Source organism: Gopherus flavomarginatus, chromosome 22 (genome assembly GCF_025201925.1).
Source record: "Gopherus flavomarginatus isolate rGopFla2 chromosome 22, rGopFla2.mat.asm, whole genome shotgun sequence".
NCBI lineage: Eukaryota > Metazoa > Chordata > Testudines > Testudinidae > Gopherus > Gopherus flavomarginatus.
In genome coordinates this window covers 3419303-3443918 of record NC_066638.1, presented here as the reverse complement: position 1 = coordinate 3443918, position 24616 = coordinate 3419303, and the positions used below count along the sequence as shown (strand labels likewise).

Genomic DNA, 24616 nt, shown 5'->3' with positions numbered 1-24616 from the left:
AGCATTCAATTCCTGGACACAACTGCCACGTGTGTAAGTATGTTCCCCTTTCCTTGCAACCCCTCCAGCATAGCACCTCTTTAGTAGCAAAAATAGGATGAATATTAACTGGAGTCAAATGCCACCTATACAGTAATATATAGTTTTGTTTTGAGCTAGACAACTTGAAAATGTATATCCCCTTTCTGATACAGAGATCCACTCATCCAGATCAGTTTTTGTCCAGATCACTCTCCCAGCTTTTTGTCTGGGTGGTTTTCTTAACATTTTTTCAATCAAAATTGTATATATCTCAGAAATTAAATTTTGTTCCAGCTTGCTCCTGGGTCAACTCCTCAAATGTGGTTAAAGGTCTAGATAGAGGTTTCTTGTATCCAGATTTCACAAAATGTTTGCCTGGTAAATGTTGAAAATATGGGATCTTTTTATTACATGTCTCGTTAGGATTTAAAATCAGTACCCAGGAACTGCGGTCCAAACTGAGTAATCTCCGTTCTTCCCCACAACCAATAGTGTCTGTGGTATTTCCTAAGGCTTTTCTGTAAATGAGCCTTCCCTGGTGCTCCTGAGTCTGATTTCTCTACTTTCTCAGATGATGCCCCCTTCCCCGGACTCCTTCCTATCCTCTCACTAACCCCACCCAGAACCACTGAGTTGCACCAGATCCCACCTCCCACTTTCTCCTGCAATCCCAGATCCCAAACAGTTGGGCCTGAAGCACAGGCCCTTCTCTCCTTACATCCCCTTGTTGCTATGGCTCTCATTCCCTGTAAACAAAGGAAAAAAGCCTCTGATTGGCTCCTGGTGAGGATGGTTGCCTGGCAACCCTCCAGAGCATGCTTAGCAACCACTAATACAAAAAAAAACAAAAAAAACACCACCATACACAACCAACCACTCAGCAGTGGGAGGCAGAAACTCCAGAGTCAAGGAAGGAAGGTGGTAAGTTGCTCTGACTTGATTCCGTGTGAGGAGCCAGGTGCCATGGCCTTGCTGCGGGGGTGGGTGGGGGAATTCAGGAGCTGGGCTTTGTGCAGTGTGTCTGAGACTTCTCAGGCCTTGTACTTCTGCTGTACAGGTTTGTGCTTGGTTAACAAGCTGTGTGTGTGATGAGTGAGAGAGAGAGACCAGCCTCCCTTCTGTGTTCCTTGACTGTAGCACTAACCTCTCAGCCCAGACAGTGTGAAGCTGCCTCCTTCCTCCTGCCTTTCTCTGGGGTTTTCACTATAATTGGCTCCATATAATTTGACCCCCTCCAACCTGTCCTGCAGCTCTGAGGCTTTTATGTGGCCTCTTCCCTCCCTGCTCAAGGAATAGCACAAATCCCCCACACCCAATGTGGTTTTATTACAAATCTTGCTTTTCATACTTGCGCAAGAAGCCCCACTGGCATTAGATGAACAAGCTGCTTGTGATCAGTGGCAGAGTGCAGAGCCAAAGCCAGCCCTCAGTAAGAACGTGTCCCCATAATCTTTGAGTTACTGCTTCAGAGATTAGTCCCCAGCATGTAATGCTCCATTTGCATCTGGAGTGGGTGCCCTCTGTTCTTTGAGACCTAGAGTCTCTGCAGACAGGCACTGCTCCCATCCAGGCTGAACATCATGTGCGAAGAGCTGTCGCCTTTGCAGGGCTGTACCTCTGTATTGAAGAGGGTGACTACAGTCCTGCTCTGCTTCTGCAAAGTAGGTGCAGGCTCAGGTCTCCTGGCCGTGCAGGTGAAGCGTGAGTGGAACAGACTTTATTAAATCACCTTCTGAGGGAGAAGCACAGATGCATCTGGTCACCTGCCAGGGCATGTTAAATATCACAGGGAAGGTCACTGCTGGGGCTGACTGTGTCCCAAGATCAGCCTCTGTGGGAAGTTGCCTGATGAGCCAAGGAGGCCAAGGACGGACTGGCTTATTACCAGGTAGTCCCAAGAAGGCACATTGTCAAGAGGGGATGGTTGTGGTCAGGAAGCTTGTCCTGTCCTTTTCTGTGCTTTCCAACCTGTAGGGGCATTCGGATGGCTGCAGCGGCCAGGGCAGCCAGGCTATTGCTTGTTTCTCCATATCTCTGCTGTAGCCAGCCGCTGACCTTGGTGATATGGCCACGCTGAGTGTGAAGCCAGGACAGAGATTTTCAGTCCCAGACTGGCATACCAACGCTAACCTCATCTCTGCGAACGCTGAGCGTCAGCGTTCTGCTTCCCATCAGATCAGGCAGGAAGCCAGGACTCTCCGTAATGAAACTAACAACCAGGTGGGCTTCCCAGCTGTTTCACTCCCCTTTTTGTTTGTAAAAACAGGTTTGGGGATTTTTTTTGGGGGGGGAGGTTGGAGGGGGTGTTAAAGATCTGGCTGGCTGAATGGGGTTGGAATGGGGAAGTTTGTCCCTTTTTCAACCTTCAGATTGCTGAGGTGGACCTATGCCAGTAGTGATGGAGGGTTGTTTGGAAGTGATTATTTAGTGTGAAATTAGCAAAGCCAGGTGAATGCTGGGGGTGAAAATAATCTTCCAATAAAATTAGTTGTAACTTATAAACTAATTTGATTTGGTCATACTCTCACCCATTCTATGTTCACCTTCTGCAAACATATTGTCAGATCAAGTTTTACCAGCAAAACTGGATTGAATATCCTGGAAAGTTTTTAAATTTCACTTCTGTGCACATTCATATCGGAAATCTGATCAGAACAGCTACTTCATCAAGTCATGGGATAGAAATCGTGCCATCTGACCTGTGACCAATCACAGCTGAACAACAGAGCTTAGGTTTTGGAATCTGAATAGCAAGACGCAGTGTGAACAAAACTTGTGTGAAATTGTCAAACTTTGAATGAACGAATCTGAGAAAATCCCAGTCTCGCTTTGTTGACTAAGGCCACATCTACACTAGCGCTTATGTTGGCAAAATATTTCGCTCAGGAATGTGAAAAAAACACTCCCCGAGTGACCTAAATTTTGCCAGTATAAGTGGTTGTGTGCACACCGCTATGTTGGCAGGAGAGCAGCTACTGCTGCTCATGGAGATGGTTTTATGATGTCGACAGACGAGTTCTCTCCTGTCGAGACAGAGCGGCTACGCGAGTGCAGCTGTGCTGCTGTCGGCTCGCTAGTGTAGACATGGCCTAAGTTATTTGCTGTGATTTAACTACTCATATCTCCTAGCTCATTTATTCTGTTTTTAAAGCCAAAAGGGACCATCCCAATCATTTAGTCTGAGCTCCTTCACTAACGACTGGAACAACTTACCTAGGGAGCTGGTGGATTCTCCATCACTTTCAGTCTTTAAATTTGTTCCTGGGCAACAAATATTTGTCAATGGACTCTTCAGACTGGAAGGATCCAACAGCTGGAAGTTGAAGCTACACAAATCCAGACTGGAACAGTGAGTAATTAACCACTAGAAAGATTAACCAAGGGCTGTGGTTAATTCTCCATCACTGGCAATTTTTCAGTTGAGTGGATTTTTTAAAAAGATGTGGCTGATAGTTCAAAAGAAATTATTTTGGGGACTTCCTCTGGCCTATATTGTACAGGATGTCAAACTGCGTGAGCACAGTGGTCCCTTCTGGTCTTGGAATCTGACTCTGTAAGTCTGGGTGTCTTTCAAGGTCTACTATGGATCAAACAGAAGTTATAGGCTTGATGCAGAAGTTGTTGGGGGAAGTTCTTCGGCTTGCGTGAGGCAGGAGATCAGACTAAATGATCACAATGGGACCTTCAGGCCTTACTCTGTGAATCTGCGCTTTGCTGCTGGTCCTTCCAAGGCATTTGGACTGGAGACCCACTGGCACCATATGTAAGAATCCTATTGCTAGGCCAGAGATCCATGTTATAGCCTAGTCCCCTTCCCAGTTGGGCAGGAACCTACATAATGAAAACCACCAAACTAATTGACAACGATTGGCACACCGGTTTCAGGGTGGAAGCTCACAGCCGGAATTTAAGGCACAATCAGATAAGGCAAAGTAACTGACACTGGGGGTTATTTATAGAGAGCAGTAAATGTGTAAAAGGCAAGAGGGGTGATGAGATAATGTAAGTGCTACACTCTCCTTTTCCTGCTCTTCAGCTCCTCTCTGCTGAAGCACAAGTCACAGTCCCCGCCCCCCAACCCCCTTAAAGGTATTAACACTGCAGTAAACCTCAGAGCTATAATATACATAGCCCGGAATGCAGGTGTTAACAGTTCCCAGTCAGCTGCAAAGAGAGACAATTTCTTAGTAAACAAAACAAACATTTAATACACAAACCCCCTCATTGTAAATAGCGTGTGTGGAATAAGTTAGGAACAACTTTTAGACAAATGCTATTCTCCAGTAAACCTGTAGGGATTCTTTGTACAGATTTCTCCATTTTGCTGCTGTTCCATATATTTCAGCGTGAGGTTTGACAGACCCTGTGCCCTTTTATAGGGGAGCTGGAGACAGCTCTGTGGACTCAGCAGCAATTACAGTTCCCAAGCCAATACTCAGCTGTCTCCTCAGTTTCCAGCTGGATTGAGACTCTGCAGCCTGTATCCCAAGTGGTATAGTTACTGGGATGCAGCCTTCACAACAGATACATCTCTTTGTTTATGTTGGACAATAGGAAAAACTTCCTAACTGTCAGGGTGGTTAAGCACTGGAATAAATTGCCTAGGGAGGTTGTGGAATCTCTGTCACTGGAGATTTTTAAGAGCAGGTTGGACAAACACCTGTCAGGGATGGTCTAGATAATGCTTAGTCCTGCCTTGAGTGGAGGGGACTGGCCTAGATGACCTCATGAGGTCGCTTCCAGTTCTACAATTCGATTCGTCCTGCACTGATCAGCTGCGGAGTCCACACATCTATCACCAGCTCCCGTATTTGTAACCTTTTCCCTCTGAGCTCCGATTAGCTGAGCTGTGAGAATATGTGGAACCTGCAAGATTGCTTGCCATCAGCGGAAACCCTTGCTCTGCACAGCTTCAGAAGCAGCTACTGTGCATGTCTAATAACGGCCACACCCTGGGCTCTTCGAAGTTGCCCGCTGCTTTCTGTATGCTTGTGTCCTCCCCACTGGCCCTATCTCTATCTTTGGACTTGTATAAAAACACAAAAGAGAGGCTGCATCATAAACATGTGGGTTATAATTGCAAATGACGGTTGATCTTCTATTCTAAAATAGATTTGCAATGTCCCCTGATGTGCTATTTACCTTCGTCTAATGCTTCAAGGTCTTTGTGTGAGCTTTTGCCGCACCCTAGGAACTCCGTGGATAAATCTATCTTGTATCCCCCATTGGAATTATTGCTTCTGGAAGACCAGCATAGTCTTGCTTCCAGAGAAGTCCTCGGCACAATTAATAAACAACAGCTTACAGGCGGTGAAATCATACATACGCACTGATTTGTAGGTGTGCAAATATTATAATGGGGACTCTGGGTTTGATGCTCTTGTGGCCTGTATCTTGTGTAGTTATTTACATTAGTGCATTAGGTGTCATATACTGTGCTACCAAAACAAATGGTAGGACTTTGCACTGGTAAAAATTGCAGGGCAATGAATAAGCAGACCCTTGTCAGCATGGTGAAATGCACCCTCAGTCTTCTCAATTTCAGCTACAAAAATCAAAATGGAAACGGTGTCTCTTCTAATTTCAGACACAATGGGATGAGCATGACAACAGAACACGACTCGCTGAACGTATCGACAGTGTGAACAGATGGAAGGAGACCTTGGACAAATGCCTCACAGACATAGACGCTGAAATGGATGCCTTAGCCAAAGTACGTTGGGAAGACAGATGGCTTAAACTCAACATATGCTCTTAATACATGTGACTTTAAACAACTAAGGCCCTGATTCTGCAATGAGCTGTGAATGGACCAACTCCTTTGTGGGGCTTAGCACCAGTGCTCTGAGCTCAGTGCAGGATCAGGGCCTTAAATTGCTTTCAGGAAAACAAACTCAGTAGCTTCCGTTCCCATCTGAATTGAGGCAATGCATAGTGCTGTGTTTCATATAGTCTGTCCTCTTTTTCTAAAGATCTCGGGGGGAAACATACCAATACATTAAACACTAAAATAAAAAGAAACATAGGGAATACTAAGTGGGTTTTTAAAAATATTTATTTAGGAGCTCAACAATTTTAGGCAAGAATAATTAAAGTTGTCTTTATTTGACACCTCTTTTAAATTAGATTTAAAGTTTGCATCTTTTTTACTGTTAGAATCAGGAGTTTGTGTCTCTGTATTGAGCACAGTTTTAATAAAGGCAAAATCTATTTTGTGTGTTTCTCCTGTGCATTGCCAGTGACCTGCTGCGGGATCACAGGCAAGCCGCACTCTCTTGTGCTATGTTTTCCCATTTGTGAAATGGGGATCGAGCTCCCATAGAGGCGGGCCAGACTATTTGCAAAGTGCTCAGAGGTCCTTAATGAAAGGCATAATGCCAGGGCTGTGGTTAACTGCAAATCTGAAAGCATTTCTGGTCCCATTGGACTTTGTGGTCTCCAATGGGGAGAAGCCTCTCTGATCCTTTCGCTGCAAAAACCCTGTGAGATAGTTGAGTATGACCATAGCTGCTAGCTGCATTGTGCTTAGCCTCTGAACTGCAGGCCCTATAGACAGAGGCAGGCAGCTGGAGCACATTACACCCAGTAGACTGCAGCAGTGAGTCACTCGCTACAAGGTTTAAAAGCTGCTTCCAGAGGTGGCTAGGAAGAGGCCATGATGACGGGAAGAGGCGCAAGCATTCCCCAAAGGAGGGACCACATCCCTAACCCGAGCTGCCTACTCCCCACCAGATGAAGGAGGCAGTGGAACGTGCACTGCAGGCCAAGAACTTGCCTTTGGACGTGGCGATTGAGTGCTTGACGCTTCGGGAGAGCCGCCGAGTCATTGATGTGGTGAAGGACCCTGTGGAGGACGAGCTGCACAAGGAGGTGGAGGTGATTGATGGAGCCAAGAGAGATCTGCAGCAGAAAGTGAGCGAGGCCTTCGAGCAGCTCTGGTGAGTCGAGCAGCCGAGCTCGGGGAGGTTCACCCCACGCTGATGACTCCAAATCATATTTCTCTGTATGGGGCTTTGGGCTAGCAGGGCACACCCCTGCCTCTGGACTGGCCAGCATCTGAGCAGAGAGCATGCTCTGTGTTACATGTTGTGTCAGCGTCTCACGGCGATGCCCAATAGCGTCCCTTGCCAGAATGGGCCTGTTAAGAACGAATGTTGGAAGTGCTGCTGGAATCATGGCACTTACGAAACAAGGGAAGGGGAGGGAACGAGTGTGGCAGCTAAAGGCTGGGCCTGAGCTTTTGCCTAGTGTTTTGGGGTCCCAACTTGAGACACTTGGCAGGTACCTGATTCTCAAAGGAGGGGGCTTAGCACTTCCTGAAAATCCAGCCCTCTTGAAGGCATCTCATGCCCCAAAGCACAAGCCTCTTTCAAAACCTTACCCTGCAGTGCCCAGCCTGCTGGGTGCTATGCCCTTCTGGGTCACCGCCTTGCAAGTCACTGAACTTCAGTCACACGTGGGCAGTTGGTTCAAGGAGCACCACGGAGTAAGGGTGGTCCCCGTGGAGGTTCCCACAGAGCCAGCCTGGTGCTATAGAATCTCACCATTTATTTATTTAAAAAAAAGCCCAATCAAGTCTCTAGCCCCGATGGTTCCCAAGAAAGCTTTGAAAAAGTGAACCGATTTTAGGCCAGTTGGATGGCTGGTCTCTGACTCACTGTCTCTGTAACCTCGGATGGACGAGGAGCTGTGTCTGTCTGGCAGCCCATATCTGAGCCAGGTTTACAGTATTTGCTCGGTCTGCCAAGGAGATAGTGGAACAGATAGTGAAAATCTAACACCTTTTTCAGCCTGCTGACAGTGACAAATGCAGCTTATCCTACTCCTTCTTTGGCAGCCTCTTGCAGGAAGCACGCCAGCAGCTCAACTTTGATCACCGGGGGAAAATGGAAGCACTGGAGATAGACCGGGTCTGTTCCTCCCTCAACGTCAACTCTCCCAACATCTCGTTCAAGGTCAATCCAACCCGGGTCCCAACTGGGTAAGGGACAAACCAGCCCCCTTGTGGCCAAACCCAGGCTGTTTTAACCTTCATACTGATGCTGGAAAGACTTGGGACTCTTGAGTTTCTGGTGCCTCGTGGAAATAACTGGCTCAATTAGCAGACAGCCTGGCCTAGAGTTTAAAACACCAAGAGCTGGATTCAGGGCTGTCTTACTGGCTCTGCTGCTAGCAATGAGTGATATCAGATATGGTACTCAGAGAAGCAATCCCTCCCTTTCTCCATATTCCCAGTGATTGTCGTTACCAGTAACCACAGGTCCTTCCCAAGGACCCTCCCTCCACCTGAATGTTTCAAAGCTCTTTGTGGGTACACGCAAGCCTCACAACATCCTTGTGATGTGACTTAATAACATCCCCATTTTAGAGAAGGGGAAACTGAGGCACAGAGGGGGAAGAGAATCACCCAAAGTGTCCCAGCAAGTCAATGACAGACTTGTGGTGAGAACCCAGGAGACCTGCCTCCTGTCCCCTGTTGTAACCACTAGACCATGCTGGTTTCACAGTGAGGGTAATGATCAGAATACCCAAGGGATGGGGTAAATTCTCCATCTTTTAGAGCCTTTCAATCAATGTTTGGATATCTCAAAAGATGTTGGGCTCAATGCAGGAATCCCCATGGTCTGTGTTGTGCAGCAGGTCAGAGGATGATCACAGCGGTTCCATCTGGCCTTGAAATCTGACTCTGCAATTGTAGAAAGCTTTTCCACCTTGGCATGGAGAGGTTTCTTCCAAGCTCTCTTGCAGTCACTCAGCTTATTGCCCAAGGCATGAGTTTAAACAGCCTGTCCTGTTGGGCACACTTGGCATTCTAGATCAACAACGCCTCAGCAGTGGGACCAGTACAGCCAGTACAACAAAGACCGAGCAGAGGCGGAAATGAAAGCCTCCACAGAGCTGCGGGAAGCAATAGCACTCACCATTGCTCAGGTAAATAAATTACCCATCACCGATGCAGAAGCCATCGGTGCAGTTAATAGATGTTAAGCCAGGTGATAAGTCGTGTGTTCCCCAGTGGGGATGGCTGGATGAATGCAGCCTGCTTTGCAGCTTAGAAATAGGCGAGGGTTATGCTGTGCCTTTTGGGGTATGGGGTGCTGCTGGTTCGTGGGAAGGGAAGTTTCCTTTGGCTGTCAGATGACTGCTGGTTCCTGAATAGTGATTTTAAAAAAGGCAAACGTGCCTCACTAGATTATTCCTTGGCATCATGAGAGTTTCGCAGCTCTCTACTGATCTCACAAGGCGTCTGCCTTGCCCCAAAGAGCAGAACTCAGACTCAGAACAATCTGGCATGGAGAGTGGTGTAGGAAGGATATGGGGCGAAGTGGTTTTGGAAGAGGAGGAGGAGGTCTGTTGAAACGTTGGGGGATGTGCCAGGAGGTGGTTCCAGGCATAGGGGGGGCTATGGAGAAGGGCCCAGTAACTGAGTTATTGTTTCCTTATACTCCTCTGTCCACTTGTCTGTGCATCTGTCTCTTCTCTTTATATTTTCTTTGGGGGCAACTGGGACTGTCTGTTGGTTCTGTGTCTGTACAGTCCCTAGCGCAGTTGGCTGCTGAATGTTTTGACCAGACAAATAATAATGAGTGTTGGGATGATGAAGGGCACAGGGAGACTGTAGAGAAGCACGGGAGTGGGCAGGCGAAAGGTGAGGTCATGCAGGCAGGGCTGGTGCTACCATTTAGGCGACCTAGGCGGTCGCTTAGGGTGCTAGGATTTGGGGGGCACCATTTTCTTCGGCAGCGACCGCGGCGGCCGGATCTTTGGCCGCCCCAGTCGCCGCCGGCATTTAGGCGGAAGGAGCTGGGGCAGGGAGAGCGGGGAGGGCTGCCTGCAGCAAGTAGCGGGGCGGTGGCACGCAGGGGAACTCCCGCCTCAGCTCATCCCTGCCCTGCCTCCTGCCCGAGCACGCCGTGGCTGCTTCACTTCTCCCGCCTCTCAGGCTTGCGGCGCCAACTAGCTTAGGTGCCGCAAGCCTGGTAGGCAGGAGAAGTGAAGCAGCCACGGCGTGCTTGGGGTGCTCATGCTTGTGCATGGAGCAGGGGTGAGCTGGGGCGGGGGTGCCTCAGGGCGGAGGGTGGGGGATGGGGAGCTGCCACAGGGGGGCACCTCAGGGCGGGGGCTTGGGAACAGGAGAGGGTGCAAGGTGGAAGTTTCACCTAGGACGCAAAACATCCTTGCACCGGCCCTGCATGCAGGGCCCTGAAAGTGAGGGCTGAGTGTTGTGGAGGGAGCAGGGTAATTGCTTTAACAGTGCAGGGGAGACACCTCCTAGAGGCACATGCACAACGTTTAACCTGTTTTCCCGCTAGACAAACAACGAGCTGGAAGCTCAGCGGGTGGCCACGGAGTTTGCCTTGCGGAAGAGGATCCGAGAGTTTGAAAAAGCCTATGACGAGCTGAAATGGCAGGAGAAGAACGTAAATTTCTGGCTTGTTTCCTTGCTGTCAAGCACCCTTGAGTGAGATTCTATCTTCAGAGCGTATCTCTTGCAAGTAACACTGACAGCATGAAATGCTTCCTTGCTGCGGTTCAGCACACCCCAGTGCAAGAGGCGTTTCTGACGGAAACCTCTTGGTACATCCACTCCCAGGCACGTACCTACCTGCCACAGCTTTCCCAGTGCAATGTGGGACTGCTATGGCATCTATCCCACAGTGCCCAGCATTGTTACCAGGAGCAGCTTTTGGATAACTTCAAATGAGAGAGACTGCGCTTTGTGTGTGTGTGTGTCTGTCTGTCTGTCTTTCTGTCTGTCAGCATGACTAGCTGATCTACTATGGCTGCAACACACATGGCCACCTGTTCATCCCGTGGAGAAATTGTAGCCCACATGGGGTCAGCAGGACCCAAGCTAAAGCCCTTGTCTCAGGTGTTGTGATTGCCTGGTACAACCAGCACTTATAAAACACTTCAGGCAGCTGTTGTGTGTGGATGTGCAAGGCATCAGCTGTGCAAACTCAAGGCTTCTGTGCAAGGCTCAGGTCAACAGGGCCATATTGTCGATAAGCAGCTAGTATGACACCGCAGACAAGTCTCAGCTGCTTATCCCTCTCCTTGGGTTTTATCCTTGCTATTCAAATACAAAGGAAAATTCCGCTTTTTCCGATTAAGGCAGAGAAATGGAATTACAGGGATCACAGAGGGACGAGCTGCAAACTGCTTTGAATCCAGCCCAGTGGCTCTTGGTCTACAACACAATTGATGCTCAGTGACATCTGCAGGCTGATAAGCCAGTTTGGGACCTTATATCTCACCCTATTAATCCATCTCATGGCAGCCCTGGAACAGCCACAGCATGCCTTGCCTGATTGTGGTGGAAACTGGATTTTTAAGCAATGATGCCTGGTCCACACAAACTGAGCAAGCTGTGTTTAAACCTATTTGAGCAGAAGTCCTTTAGTCCTTGTTTAAAAACCATTTCCAGCCTGTAAAACCCCAGAAAGGCTGGAGACTTCTTGAGCACAGCTGGTTCCCTATCTAAATCTCATGGGAATTTCCGGCGTACCCACAAGCCAGTCTTTGAGTGCACCCTTACTAAACTGGACAGCTGTACGTGCAAGATGGTAACAGTCTCTTGTCCTGTGTCTGTGAATCCTCAGACCTTGGAGGAAATTGCTGAGATGGAAGAGGACATCCGACGCCTCGAGGAAGATCTCAGGAAGAAAATGTGGGATCTGAAACTCGCGCACACTCGCCTGGAGACCCGGACTTACCGCCCCAACATGGAGCTGTGTCGGGATCAGGTACAGATTAGCCTGTAAGCTGGGGGTGGGGTGGATACTAACCTGGCATGCCCATCGTCCATGCGGGATTTGAGGTTGTGAGGGTGGAACCTTGGATAGAGCTGCTATGGCTCCGAAATGATCAGACATGTTTAGGTGTGGACTGAATGAAGACTGAAAGATGAATAAAAAGGAATCCACCACACAGTGTGAGTTAAAGCATAGAAACAGAGTAGGGAGCTGGGCTAAGGGAAGGGGAACTTGGGGGAACCATAGCAACTAGCAAAAACCAGTACTGGCTCTGCTAACCCCTATGGCCTGTTCCTGACTTGTAGGTGCAGTATGGGTTGACTGATGAGGTCCATCAGCTGGAAGGCACCATCGCCGCCCTGAAGCAGAAGCTTGCGCAGTCACAGTATGTTCCTACGTGGTTTGGAAGTTACCCATCCAAGAAAGAATGATGATGTTAACAAGCACCAGAAGGCTTTGTAACGTTCTTAGCAGGGGGTGCTGCAGGTCAGAAACAGGGTGCCTCATTGGAGCTATGTGGGGAGCTCCGGAGTGGACAGCAGGGGGCACTGCAGTGCAGGAGGTCAGACTTAGATGATCGTAATGGTCCCTTCTGACCTTAAAGTCTACAAGTCTATGAGGTCAGAAACAGGGTGCCTCATTAGGGGGTGCTCCGGAGCGGGCAGCACAGGGAGCTGCAGGTCAGGACTGGCAGAGCTGGTGTGGGGTGGAGTGACTACACTTACAAAATTATTGAAGGGTGGGAGGAAATAGAAATAGAAATGCTGCCTTGGGTTTGTGTTAGATTCCCATCGTCATGTTTCTTGCGAGCTGCATTCCAGCAGCAGCATGTGGGCTTGCTATTAAAGAGAGCTGAGCAATAAAGTACAACGTGCCAGGAACTTCCCCTGTAGCTCTGGTGTGCGTTAGCTTGAAGGCAAAGGCAAAGGTTGTGCTGATTTTTGTTGTGGTGAGAGAGCAGAAAGCTGATTATTTGTCCTCAATGCCAGGAGGCAAGTTCAGTGGTGCAGATGCACCCCTGACTCCCTAACTTCTGCTTTTCCCAGGGATGCCCTAGATGCTCTATATAAACACCTGTACCGCGTCCAAACTGATATGGGCTACAAAGCGAACTCCCTGATGCTGGACAACAAGAGCATGGACAGCAGGAGAAAACTCACAGTCCCCGCTGAGAAATTTGTGCCAGAGGTTGACACTTTCAACCGAACCACTAACCGTACCCTCTCACCCCTGAAGAGCAGGCAGCTGGAGCTGGCTTAATCCACTGGGAACAGGACTGGGGAATGGAGCCACGCTGAAGATAAAACTCCTAGAGACTCAGTTCCGTACCGGGGAAAGCTGACATCTGTGTTGTGTTAGATCAGTGTTGTTCTCCTGCCTCTTAAATTGTTTTATAACTGTCTGCCCCCTTGCATGATTTGTGCAGCTTCTTGCACTCCAAGGAGCATTATAAACAATAAAGTCTGTCCCCAAGAGCACTTGTCATCTGACAGCGTTGGAAGCATTTTACAATGATTGAATCCACGTGAGCTCTCTAGTGTTTTAAGTCTTTAAAGTGCGGGACGGTGCTCTGAAAAGGAACGGAGTAACCGTGGTACCTCTCCAGATCTTCTTACTGTGCTGACAGATTCAGATCCACCCGCTTTAATGTTTAAAATAATGTTTTGGGTTCTTTGCCCTGCAGAGCCAACACTGGTACAAATGAGGGAGCTGGAGTCCACTCTGGCTTTTGTGGCAACAGACTTCTTAACTAAGAGCTAGTTGCATAGTCACTGTGGGCCCTCAGTTGTTTGTGTCCCAGTAGGGCTCACTCCCTATGTGCTAGGTCCTGTCTACACATCCAAGAAGACACAGTTGCTGCACTAGAGATCTTGCAATCTGTCCTTGTTGTTCTTGTGAAAGTGGGATCAGCATTTGGCCTGCCTGGCTCACTCTTTAGCGCCAGTATTAAATGTGTTTATGGGGTATGCCCGCGCAGGTGCTACAGCAGTGGGCCCTATAGAAAGGAACCCACCTGCATTTCCAGATGCCACAGTGAGTTTGCAGGACTGGAAGTTAGGGGAAAACCAACATCTTCGCTCCTGTCAACTTGGGCAGGTTCCTGGCATGTCTACCAGCCTGGGGTTTTTCATAGTGACTCTTGTCTTTTGCTCTAGCCTCTTGAGCATTTTTTAACAAGTCCTGTGTACCCTGAGCTTTCTAGCCCCCCTGAGGGGGCTGTACAAATCCCTGGTGTGACAGTACAGGGACAGTACTGGAAAGTGACGCTGGGACAATTTCCAAGTATGGAGGAAAAGGAGGGGCAGGAAGTTAGGTGCTGCTGTGACACCTCCTCCCCCTGCACCCCCATGCCCAGTCCCCAGCCTCGGCCTCTGCCTCTGCCCCTCCCCTGGGCCTCCACCTGCCAGTCCCCGCCCCCAGGCTGCCAGTCCCCGCCCCCAGGCAGGAGCCCCGCCCCCTTGGGCCCCGCCTCATTCCCCAGATCCTAGCCCCGCCCTCCCCCAGGGTGCCAGTCCCCTCCCCATAGCCCCGCCCCTTGGCCCCGCCCCCAGGTCTCCCAGGTCCTAGCCCCGCCCCCCGCCCGCGGCCGGAGGAAGATGGCGGCGGCGCTGGCGGGCGGGTCGCTGGGCCGGGTCTCTGCGCGGCTCCCGCCGGCCCGGGGCCGGTTCCGGGGCTGCCTGGCCGGGGCGCTGCTCGGGGACTGCCTGGGCGCTGCCTTCGAGGGCAGGGACCTGGTGCCGCTGCCCGAGCTGCTGCGCCACCTCCGCGGCCTGGAGCCGGCCGGGGGCAGCGGCGAGGGGGCGGATGGCAAAGGTGGGGGGGGGCTCGCGCTGCCTGCTCCCCCCGGGAGCCTGAATCCCCCCCGCGCTCCGTGCTCCCCCCCGGCAGCCTGAATCCCCCCCCCGCGCTCCCTGCGCCCCCCGGCAGCCTGAATCCCCCCCCCCGCGCTCCGTGCTCCCCCTTGGGAGCCTGTCCTGCCCCCGCGTTCCCTGCTCCCCCCCGCGTTCCCTGCTCCCCCCCGGGAGCCTGAACCCCCCCCCGCGCTCCCTGCTCCCCCCCGGGAGCCTGAACCCCCCCCCGCGCTCCCTGCTCCCCCCCGGGAGCCTGAACCCCCCCCCCGCGCTCCCTGCTCCCCCCCGGGAGCCTGAACCCCCCCCCGCGCTCCCTGCCCGCCCCGGGAGCCTGAACCCCCCCCCGCGCTTCCTGCCCGCCCCTCCCCCCGGGAGCCTGAATTCCCCCCCCGCGTTCCCTGCTCCCCCCCCGGGAGCCTGAATCCCCCCCCCCCGCGCTCCCTGCTTCCCCCGGGAGCCTGAACCCCCCCCCCGCGCTCCCTGCTTCCCCCGGGAGCCTGAACCCCCCCCCCCCGCGCTCCCTGCTCCCCCCGGGAGCCTGAATCCCCCCCCCCCGCGCTCCCTGCTCCCCCCGGGAGCCTGAATCTCCCTCCCCGCGCTCCCTGCTCCCCCCGGGAGCCTGAATCCCCCCCCGCGCTCCGTGCCCTCCCCGGGAGCCTGAATCCCCCCCCCGCGCTCCCTGCTCCCCCCCGGGAGCCTGAATCCTCCCCCCCGCGTTCCCTGCTCCCCCCGGGAGCCTGAATCCCCCCCCGCGCTCCCTGCCCGCCCCTCCCCCCGGGAGCCTGAATCCTCCCCCCCCGCGCTCCCTGCTCCCCCCGGGAGCCTGAATCCCCCCCCGCGCTCCCTGCCCGCCCCTCCCCCCGGGAGCCTGAATCCTCCCCCCCGCGCTCCCTGCTCCCCCCCGGGAGCCTGAATCCTCCCCCCCGCGTTCCCTGCTCCCCCCCCGGGAGCCTGAATCCTCCCCCCCGCGTTCCCTGCTCCCCCCCGGCAGCCTGAATCCTCCCCCCCGCGTTCCCTGCTCCCCCCGGGAGCCTGAATTTCCCCTGTGTATCCTGTCTCCCCTCCCGCCCCCCCCCCTCCCCAGCCTGTCCTGCCCCGTGTATCCTGAATCGCGCCCCGCCGGGAGCGTATCCTGTCCCCCTGGGCGCCTGAATCCCCCCCCCCCGCATATCCCGTCTCCCCTCCCCCGCCCCGCAGTATCCTGTCTCCCTTCCCCCCCCCAGAGCCTGTCCTGCCCTGCGTATCCTGTCTCCTCCCCCCCCCCCCAGGAGCCTGTCCTGCCCCCCAGGCATTTGAATTCCCCTCAGCTCGCCCTGTCACATCCCCCCCGGGGTCCCTGAATCCCCCCCCCCTTGCACCCTGCCCTCCACCCGGGCACCAGTTCCCCCCCCACACCCCTTGTGTTCTCCCCTGGGGGTCCAACGCCCCCTCCCCCGCACACTCTGTTCTACCCCAGGAGTGTGAAGCACGCAGCCCAAACTGCTCCAGGTTAATGGCTTTCATGCAGCAGGCGTGTAGGGGAGATAATTTTTTTCTTTTTTGCAAAAAGAACCTGTCACTTGAAAACTGCCCCCAGTTGGTGCCGGCCGGGGGCCTCAGGTGCAGGGCCGGTACCTGGAACCACTTTGAATTCATTCTTTTGAAATAATTAGATTCTACGTTGACTGTGTTTCTTTCATATTAATCCCAGGTCACTGGTCTTGTTTCTCTTACTGACACCGCCACTTAGGGTGACCAGACAGCAAATGTGGAAAATCGGGACAGGGGGTGGGGGGTAATAGGAGCCTATATAAGAAAAAGACCCAAAAATCGGGACTGTCCCTATAAAATCGGGACATCTGGTCACCCTACTGCTGCCTAATGTATTACTAGTGAAGGCATGTTTCTCCACTGCTGTAGTTCATGAAGTTGCTCCTCTGCAGTCAGTGACAATTGTTAATCTCTCCCAAGGCCTGCTAAGAGAGCTGAGTGTCTGGAAATACAGCCAAGTCTTTTACACTCCAGATTCACAGAGAATTCCCCTGGCAGTAGAGAAATGGGATTGGGATTCTAGTGGAGCAATGATCATCTGGTATTTTTGCCTTCTCTTTCAGAAATGCTCTGCTACACAGATGACACAGCCATGGCCAGGTGTGTGGTGCGGTCTCTGCTAGCCAAGAGAGAATTTGATGAAGTTGATATGGCCAGGAGGTAAGGAGTTGCAGTCAGCACAACAGGGAGATCTGTGTTGCATTTGCAGGTGATAGTGAGTGAAAGCTAAGCACCCACTTTGAGCTGTTCCTGTTCAGTCCAGGAAAGTGGAGAGGAATTCAGTCTGAAGTGGCTGCCTATTTGTGTGGAGAGACTAAAAAGAGCAGTGGCCCCAATGCTGCAATTTGGCCTGTGCCTGCAGGGTTTGTGCTGTTCTAGATTCTCATTGACTTGAGTGGCATCTCAGATCTGATGTTGAAACTAAACAGAGGGGACACTGTCAATGTAACATTTGTGTTGTAAGCAAACAAGTTTGTATAGTTTTGTTATTAAAAGCACTTCAGTTTTTCAGAATTATTCCCTTTCTAGTTTACTTATTGCTTGGTATGCCGTTTCCTTTTTTACGCTTCCCTGAGCTTTGGGCAATGAAAATCTTTGAAGTCAGTTTGTTTTATAGTCCATTTCCCATTCAGATACTTGGTGCTGAAGCATTTGGGTTTCAAATGGTGAGAGGCAAAGGTTTAATTTTTTAAAAACTGTCTCCACTGGACTTGAACAAACAATATTTCTGCCTGCCTGCGACTAGGAAAAATGTTTCCAATTATTTTTTAAAGTATATCTTAAAACATCAAAAAGTCAAGAGCTGAAACCAGTGATTTCCACAAATAGATATAGTCAGTACAACCACATGATCCAACCTCTGTTATCCTCATCCACCCAGGTCTTTGGGGCAGGGATTTTTCCTCTTTCTACAGCACATAACTGTACAGCACCTAGCGCAGTGGGGCCAGGATGCTTGCTGAGGTCTCTGGATGTTACTCTGATGCAAAGAGTAATAAGGCTTTATAAAAACCTCTTTCAAAAAAAGATTTTAGTAGCAGAGCAAATATAAGTTGAAACTGTCCCTTTCCAGTGTGGTTTTTCTAATTCCTATGTAATTGCTGCTGTTTTACCTTTGGCAGATTTGCTGAGGAGCACAAGAAGGAGCCAGATCGGGGCTATGGGATGGCCGTCGTCAAAGTGTTCAAGAAACTTCTGAGCCCCAAGTGCAGTGATGTGTTTGAGCCAGCCCGAGTGCAGTTTAATGGGAAAGGCTCCTACGGGAACGGTGGTGCTATGAGGGTAGCAGGCGTTTCGCTGACTTACCCTGATGTTCAGGATGTGAAGAAGGTGCATTACAGGGAGGTTGTTCAGGCACTGGGACTCCCAGATCTCTGCTGGTAGGATGGGGTTTGGTGATTCTCTTTCACTCTGGTTTCCTAATGATTTTTTTTTTTAATCCACAGTTTGCGAAGCTCAGTGCTGAGTTGACCCATGCCAACTCACTTGGCTATAACGGAGCCATCCTGCAGGCTCTGGCAGTGCACCTTGCCTTGCAGGGAGAGCTCAGTTGGGAAAGCTTCCTGGAGCAACTGATCGGCCACATGGAGGATGTAGAGGCAGATGATAAATCTTTGGCTGATGCACGAGCGTAAGTAGAGCTCAGAGAGTTGCACTGTGTCCTCCCTATGGAATTTGGTCTAGTTCACAGCAGTGTCATTCTCTTGACTCTGTACTGCTGTCTGCCTAATGCCTCAGATGGCATTCTGTCCTGTCTCTCGATGCTATTCTGTCCATGGGAAGTGTGAGATTTTCCTTCATGTCATTAGGCTGTGTTTTGATTTTAGCTGCATGGCTTTTCCTGTGACTGGGGTACTCATATGTTGGAAAATACAGACTCTTTGTCTCTCTCTAGAAGCGGCCTGCTTCTTGCCACATACTCAGCTGCCATGAGCACATCTCCCAATCTGTCATGGTGTGAATGTCCTCGGAGTGAGGAGTGAGAAATTCCTCCAGGTTCCATTTCCCTCTGCCTCTCCCCCTCAGTCTAAACCAGTCCCTTTATGGAGTGGAGGAGTGTGGTCGTGATTCATAAAAGCTGTCTAACCAGTTGAGATATTGCTCTGCTGGCTGCATGCTGTTAGGTCTAGCTTCTCTTCCCTGTCCTGTAAGCAATTTGTGAGACTTCAGTTCATCCTCTCCCATATCTGGCCTTTCCAAGAGAGTTGACTTGCTGCAGACTGGTAAGATGGGTTCTTTTCTCTCCTCCTCTGAAGCCTTCATTCATTCCAGTTTGGTGTGCACTCAGAACAGGTTTGCTTTGAGTTTCTTGCTCGTTCTTCGCATGTGTACAGTAGGTCTTGATAGACATGGCCGTGGTTCAAACACTTGGAAATTTGGGAAGATTCACTCCTATGGCCACATATACATAGCCACTAACATTTCTTTTTTTGGAGAGTCTGCATCCCTGGGAGCCCTCTGTTTGGACACCTCTTCATAGGCTGGGTTGTATTAGATCAAAACATGCAGGTTGCTCTCTGGTAGCAGGAAGGGAGAAGTCACCGGAGCAAATCATTTGTTACATTCCTGTCTCTTGTCTCCAGGATGGGTTTTGAAGAATTACCATTTTCAAGACGTCTTAAGAAGATGAAGGAATTTTTGGAGCTTAGCACCGTTCCAAAGTCAGATGTATTGCTTGAGTTAGGTAAGCACCTTTCTTCCTACAGGGATTCAGGAAAAGCCATGGGGCAGGGCCAGCTTAGAGAGCCTATGGTTAGTGCTTTCCTGGACTTCTGCCTCTTGCTCGCCAGACCAGCAGGGGTTGGATGTGTTGCAAAAACTGCATGTTCAGCCCTGTGGAAAGAGTAAGTGTGTGACCCACTCTGCAGTGACTCCCTCCCCAAGGGCAGCCTATCTTTCCAAGAGAATAATAATGCCGAATTTTCCAAGATCTCATCTTAATGACAGTCCATCAGTCAGATCTTCCTTCTGGACACTGGGCAATCCAGTGATGTTACAGGTTAGGAGTGTGCATGGGCATAGTTGGGGGCGTGTTCCCTGACTGGAATGGTAGTGGGGTGCTGATCGGGAAAATGACAAGCGGAGAGCATGGGATGGAAAGAAACTTGCATAGCATCTACTCACACTTCACCTGGCTTGAACCAGCCATATTAGAGTTTGAAATTGGCAATAAGATGAGCTCATGAACTAAAGGGACAGGATTCTGTTGTGGAAGGTTAGAGATGTAACAGTCCTGCTTTGTCACGGAATGTGGTTGGTTTCATTAACAGGAAATGGCATTGCTGCTCTGGAGTCTGTCCCCACTGCGATTTACTCCTTCTTGCGTTCCATGAAATCTGACCCAGATATTCCCGATCACTACAACAACCTGCAGAGAGTCATCATCTACTGTATCTCGCTGGGTGGAGACACAGATACCATAGCTACCATGGCTGGAGCCATTGCAGGAGCTTATTATGGGGAGGAGCAGGTACCCCTGTACTGGGAGCAGAGCTGCGAAGCTTTTCAAGAGACAGAGATGTTGGCAAATAGCTTGCACGACCTCTACTGCCAACGACTTTGAGCCACAGAGGTGGTGTCTTGTGCCAAGGTTAAAGCGTCTACCTCTGCCTCACTGATCAGATCCATAGCAAATGGGTCCACCTTGTCTTTAATGATCTGTAACCTGTCCAACTCCAGAATGGCACTTGCTGTCATGTGTCGCATGGTAGAAGTGAGACTTGGACCTTGTTTTTCTGTTACAATTGATCTGGAGGGTGCTTGCACAGAGCTTTGGACGATGGAATTTGTTGTCCCACCGAAGCACAGAGGCAGTGTCTGGTTTCTAATGAGATTTCTGCTTCTTACCAAGGCCTCCTGTCAGTGTCTCGTTCTGTCATATGACTTGTCCAAGCGTCAAGTGGGGTCTAAATCCAGGAACCAGCTTCCTGTCATCTGTTTCCAGATTCCACAGACTTCCATTCACATGTTCACAGCCTAACCTTCAGGAAGCACTTGGGTTGCACCGTACCCATAATGCAATTCTTTTGTCATCTTTACTCTCTGCGTTACACCTGTGCCTAACTCCTTAGACTTTCCATTCCCTTATGCACCAGACTGCGACCTTCCAGAATGCTGCTGTTGCTCTGGTTACTCTCTCTCCTCCCAGCACCTAATCTGTGCTGTGCTATCCTTGCACCCCATTCTGCACACCTGGTGTCCAGTGCATGTGGCAAGGTTACTAGTAAACCAGTGGGAAGAGATGTAGTAAAACCTAGTGTTACCTTAGGTCCAAATCTTAGTCCCGTTGAAGTCAGTGACAAAAATCTGATTGACGTCAGCGGGAACAGGAGGCAACTCTAATTGCTTTCAACCTTTGCACCTGGTTGGGATTGTCTAAAAGTGGACAGAAGAGCGGTTTCAGTTGAGAAGTCACATCTGTTAAGAAAGGGCTCATGTACTAGGAGACCGTGCAAATGGTAGAAGATGTATTAGAAAACAGTGTTCTGCAGTGGAATGTTTAAAAACGTGCCCAGTCAAGCAGGCAGAGGGGAAATAATGAGTCTGTATGCAAGCTGAATTGTGTAAATAATGTATTTTGAAATGTCTGTAGTAATTACAGAAAACAAAGAAATAAAAAACATCCTGTTTGCAGGCAGCTACCGTATGGAAATGGGTATAAATCCAAATGTTACAAAGATTTTACTAAACCTGGGAAGGGAACACATTACTAATAGGGGGCTTATTTCCTACTGATGTCAGCAGAAAGTTGTTGTGTACGTGTGAACAATCTGGTTGTAATTGGGTTATTCCTCACCTTTCCTGTACTTTACTTCCCTAGAGTACCAATCTATTGCATGAAGCTTTAATGGATTTTCCGAGTATACACATGACTTTGTCCTATAAATATGTGGAATTATGGGCCCACTGTATTTACAGACTCTGCTGCAGATCTGAGAAGTAAAACATCATATCTTATATACTTAGAGATTCTGCAAGAGACTTCAGAATTTTCAAGGAAGACATTTAAAAACTAATTTTCTGTTTAAACTGATCTTGTTTTTCTTTTGAATGGAAGGAAGTTGTGGAGCTTGCACCGGTTAGCTTTTATAAAGTCTGGCTTTTCCTAAGATAGGATTGGAATGTGTTTTTCTTAAAAGTAATCCAGTCACTTAGGCTCACTGAAGGAAAATACAGGAACGGTGGCTAATTATCAAAGCAAAGGAGTTGTGTTGCATAAATCAGTCATTAGCCTGGAGACTTATTTGACCTCAGCCTCTTTAGGTAGCAAACTAAAGTTTGGACGACTTGGACAAAGAGATGTTCTTTATACGTGCTTCTCCTATGGAGCCTTTCCTAGCCGGGGTAGAAATTCCTGGCCATTCAACTGTAGCTGAACTTGGAACCCAGTAGGGAAAATCTGTATGCATATTTGCACAGACTAATTGGACTGGAGCCTGTTCTGCAGTGGTGGTGTGTAGGGATGGGAGTTTCCTGTGTGGAAAACTTGTGAATCAGTGGCAGTGTCTTGAAGTGTTGCAGTGAAAATGACAGCTCAGCTGCAGAAGGCCTTGGTCATCTTCTGTGTCCTCTTTCACAGCTCTGCCAACCAGAGCCTGCTTTTTTTCCTGTGTCCTTTGACGTTCATGCAGAGCACAATTCAGCTACTGGTAAAAAGCTCAGCCAGAGCAGATGCTAGTCCGCTGGCAGCATTTCCCATATGTCCAAACACCAGTGACCAGACAGGCTCCCAGCAAAGAAACTGCACTCAGACTTGTGTAATGCCTGTGATGATGAGTCAGTAACGTCACTGGAGCTATGGTTGATGGGCTGAGTAAGGGACATGGTTTTCCTGTTCTGTTGAGGCACCATTTATAAATCTGGCTCCATTACTTCCCCAGCACCTTCCCACATTCTTATTGGAGCTTTTGAGGCTTCCCCAGTATCAAATTTTCTCCGCAGTCACCTCCTGCAAGCAGCAGTCAACTTGGCTGGAAAGTGCCCTGTGGGTGTCACCTGTAGTTGTAATTTGCCAAGCCTGGCTCCACCTGTGAAGCTGGAAAACTGCAGGAGACTATTGAGTTTGTTGGCAGGAGCCGAAAGATCTGTGCCCTCTCCTTGGGTTTCTTTGTTATAATATTGCAGACAGCTTTGAATTTTAGCACCGCTATTTATTCCAGGGCCAAGGGCATTTAGCCTTTACCCTGTGTTAAGTGCAAAGGTGTTTGTGCTGACGCCATCACAGGGTGGGATTTGGGAATGATCCTGATTGTGTTTTCCCAGATCTTGCCTCGGCAGTTAAAACAGTTCTGACATTATCCCTGCTCCTATCTCCCTTCATGACTGATTTTGGCCTTTACTAAGCAGCACTGGTGAGGGAGGGTACAAAACTAGTCCGAAGTGCACTAATGTGATAATTTTACAGTACTTTTACTAGACCACAACTGCACTTTAAATGCCACCTTTGGGCTTTATTGTATGTAATTCTATTTAGAGTTTTACCCCCTGCCTATATATTTCCATATATAGGGGCAGCCAGCCCCTTGTGAGGCTAAATTACAAGGGGAATCCTAGGAAGAGTTTTAGGCTATTCTTCTCCCTCCTCCCCCCTGCCCCACATCTCTTCTTTCAAGACTCAGTGTGCAACTGCTTTGCTATGGTTTCTTAATAATGTTTCTCCGGAAAGCAGGATGAAAACATTTCCAGGTCAATTAATGGCGTCTTGTGAGGAGCTGGGCCTCCTGCTACATTTGCAGTAAGTTTAATTTTGAAATCTGCTGTAAAAACTGTTCTCACGATGGCTGCTTTTGTTTACAAGCAGTGAATGGTGAGTGTGTCATGGTAAAAGTGGGTAACGCCTGCTAACAATAGGAGGAGTTCAGTGAGTCAGTTATACCGTGCAGTGAGTGGCAATTGCATGCCCCGAAGTATTGCAGTGCTAGAGTTTTTGCTCCAGAGTTTTGCTTGTAGAAAATACTTGCAATAAGAAGCAATGGGTGGAAAGGAGTCAACTGCTGGAGCCTTGCTGCTAGAATCAGTTCAGGTTAGTCTGTCTAGTGCACCAAAAGTGTTCTGGGAGTATTAATAAGATGCACCAAGACGACGATTTGTCTTACACCCCTAAATGTAACAAGGTTTAAAGGGACATGTCAACTTACAATTTACATTTCTGCCTGGAAATGTTTCACTGGCTATAGTTAACATTCCCAATTAGGAGACCTGAAAGAGATCACTTAATAAATATTTTTTCCTTCTTTGTTTCCTTAGTGCCTCTGGCAGCACTTCATGTAATAGTCAGTTTCAACATTTCTCCTGCATAGTAAGCCAGTCCCTTTTGTCTGTGGAGAGAGAGAGTTTTTAAAATAAGGGAATGTGATTATAAAAGCACAAGAAAATAGCAGTCAGGGGACTCAGAGGCAGGGTGGAATCTAAAACTACTTTTAGTGATTTTTTTAATTGACTAGCTTTCAAAATGTTATTGCTTAAAACAAAATAACCTTCCCCACACCCCCAAAGAAAACAAACTGATGGAATCAAAGATGCGTAAAGCCCAAAGAACTGAGCTCATTCTTTTTACGGGGAAGAAGGTAAATGGGTAGCATAGTCCGTATAAATATTGGAATTTGTTATGCTGGCAAGGGTGGTCATAACCAGCTAGCAGAGTCTGGTATTCTCCATAGTTTTGAGAAGCTTGAATAGGAACTCTGCATTGTTACTTAAAATTCCTGTCTCCTTCCCCATTTTAAAAGGCACGTGTGCTGCCCTCTCCTTGAGAAGGAGCTCGGGAGTGACGAGTGAGCTCCTGGCTTTGGGTTCATTTTTCATTTCTAGCAAAACCCCATTTTTCCAGGCGAGGAAACTCCAGCATGCACTCCTGTGCCTGAAATTCCTCAATGTAACAATTGCCAGGTAGAAGAGGAAAAAATGTTGCAATATTTGGAAGGCCCCAAATTTCACCATCTTCCTTTAAGGAACTTC

The 24616-nt window shown here is 49.5% G+C and overlaps 2 protein-coding genes across 2 annotated transcripts; both read left to right on the top strand.

The window, feature by feature from the left end:
• The first annotated feature begins 881 nt into the window (after positions 1–881).
• TEKT2 (tektin 2) lies at positions 882–13239 on the top strand. Its single transcript, XM_050932556.1, has 10 exons — positions 882–942; positions 2065–2241; positions 5609–5734; positions 6754–6959; positions 7859–8002; positions 8838–8952; positions 10335–10442; positions 11625–11768; positions 12083–12162; positions 12824–13239. The coding sequence occupies exons 2-10, from the start codon at positions 2086–2088 to the stop codon at positions 13035–13037; spliced, it is 1293 nt and encodes a 430-aa protein (XP_050788513.1). The 5' UTR covers positions 882–942; positions 2065–2085; the 3' UTR covers positions 13038–13239.
• A 1118-nt stretch (positions 13240–14357) lies between these two features.
• Positions 14358–21768, top strand: ADPRS (ADP-ribosylserine hydrolase). The gene is made up of 6 exons (XM_050932558.1): positions 14358–14591; positions 16723–16819; positions 17782–17989; positions 18106–18290; positions 19243–19343; positions 19930–21768. The coding sequence occupies exons 1-6, from the start codon at positions 14375–14377 to the stop codon at positions 20220–20222; spliced, it is 1101 nt and encodes a 366-aa protein (XP_050788515.1). The 5' UTR covers positions 14358–14374; the 3' UTR covers positions 20223–21768.
• The last annotated feature ends 2848 nt before the right edge of the window (positions 21769–24616 follow it).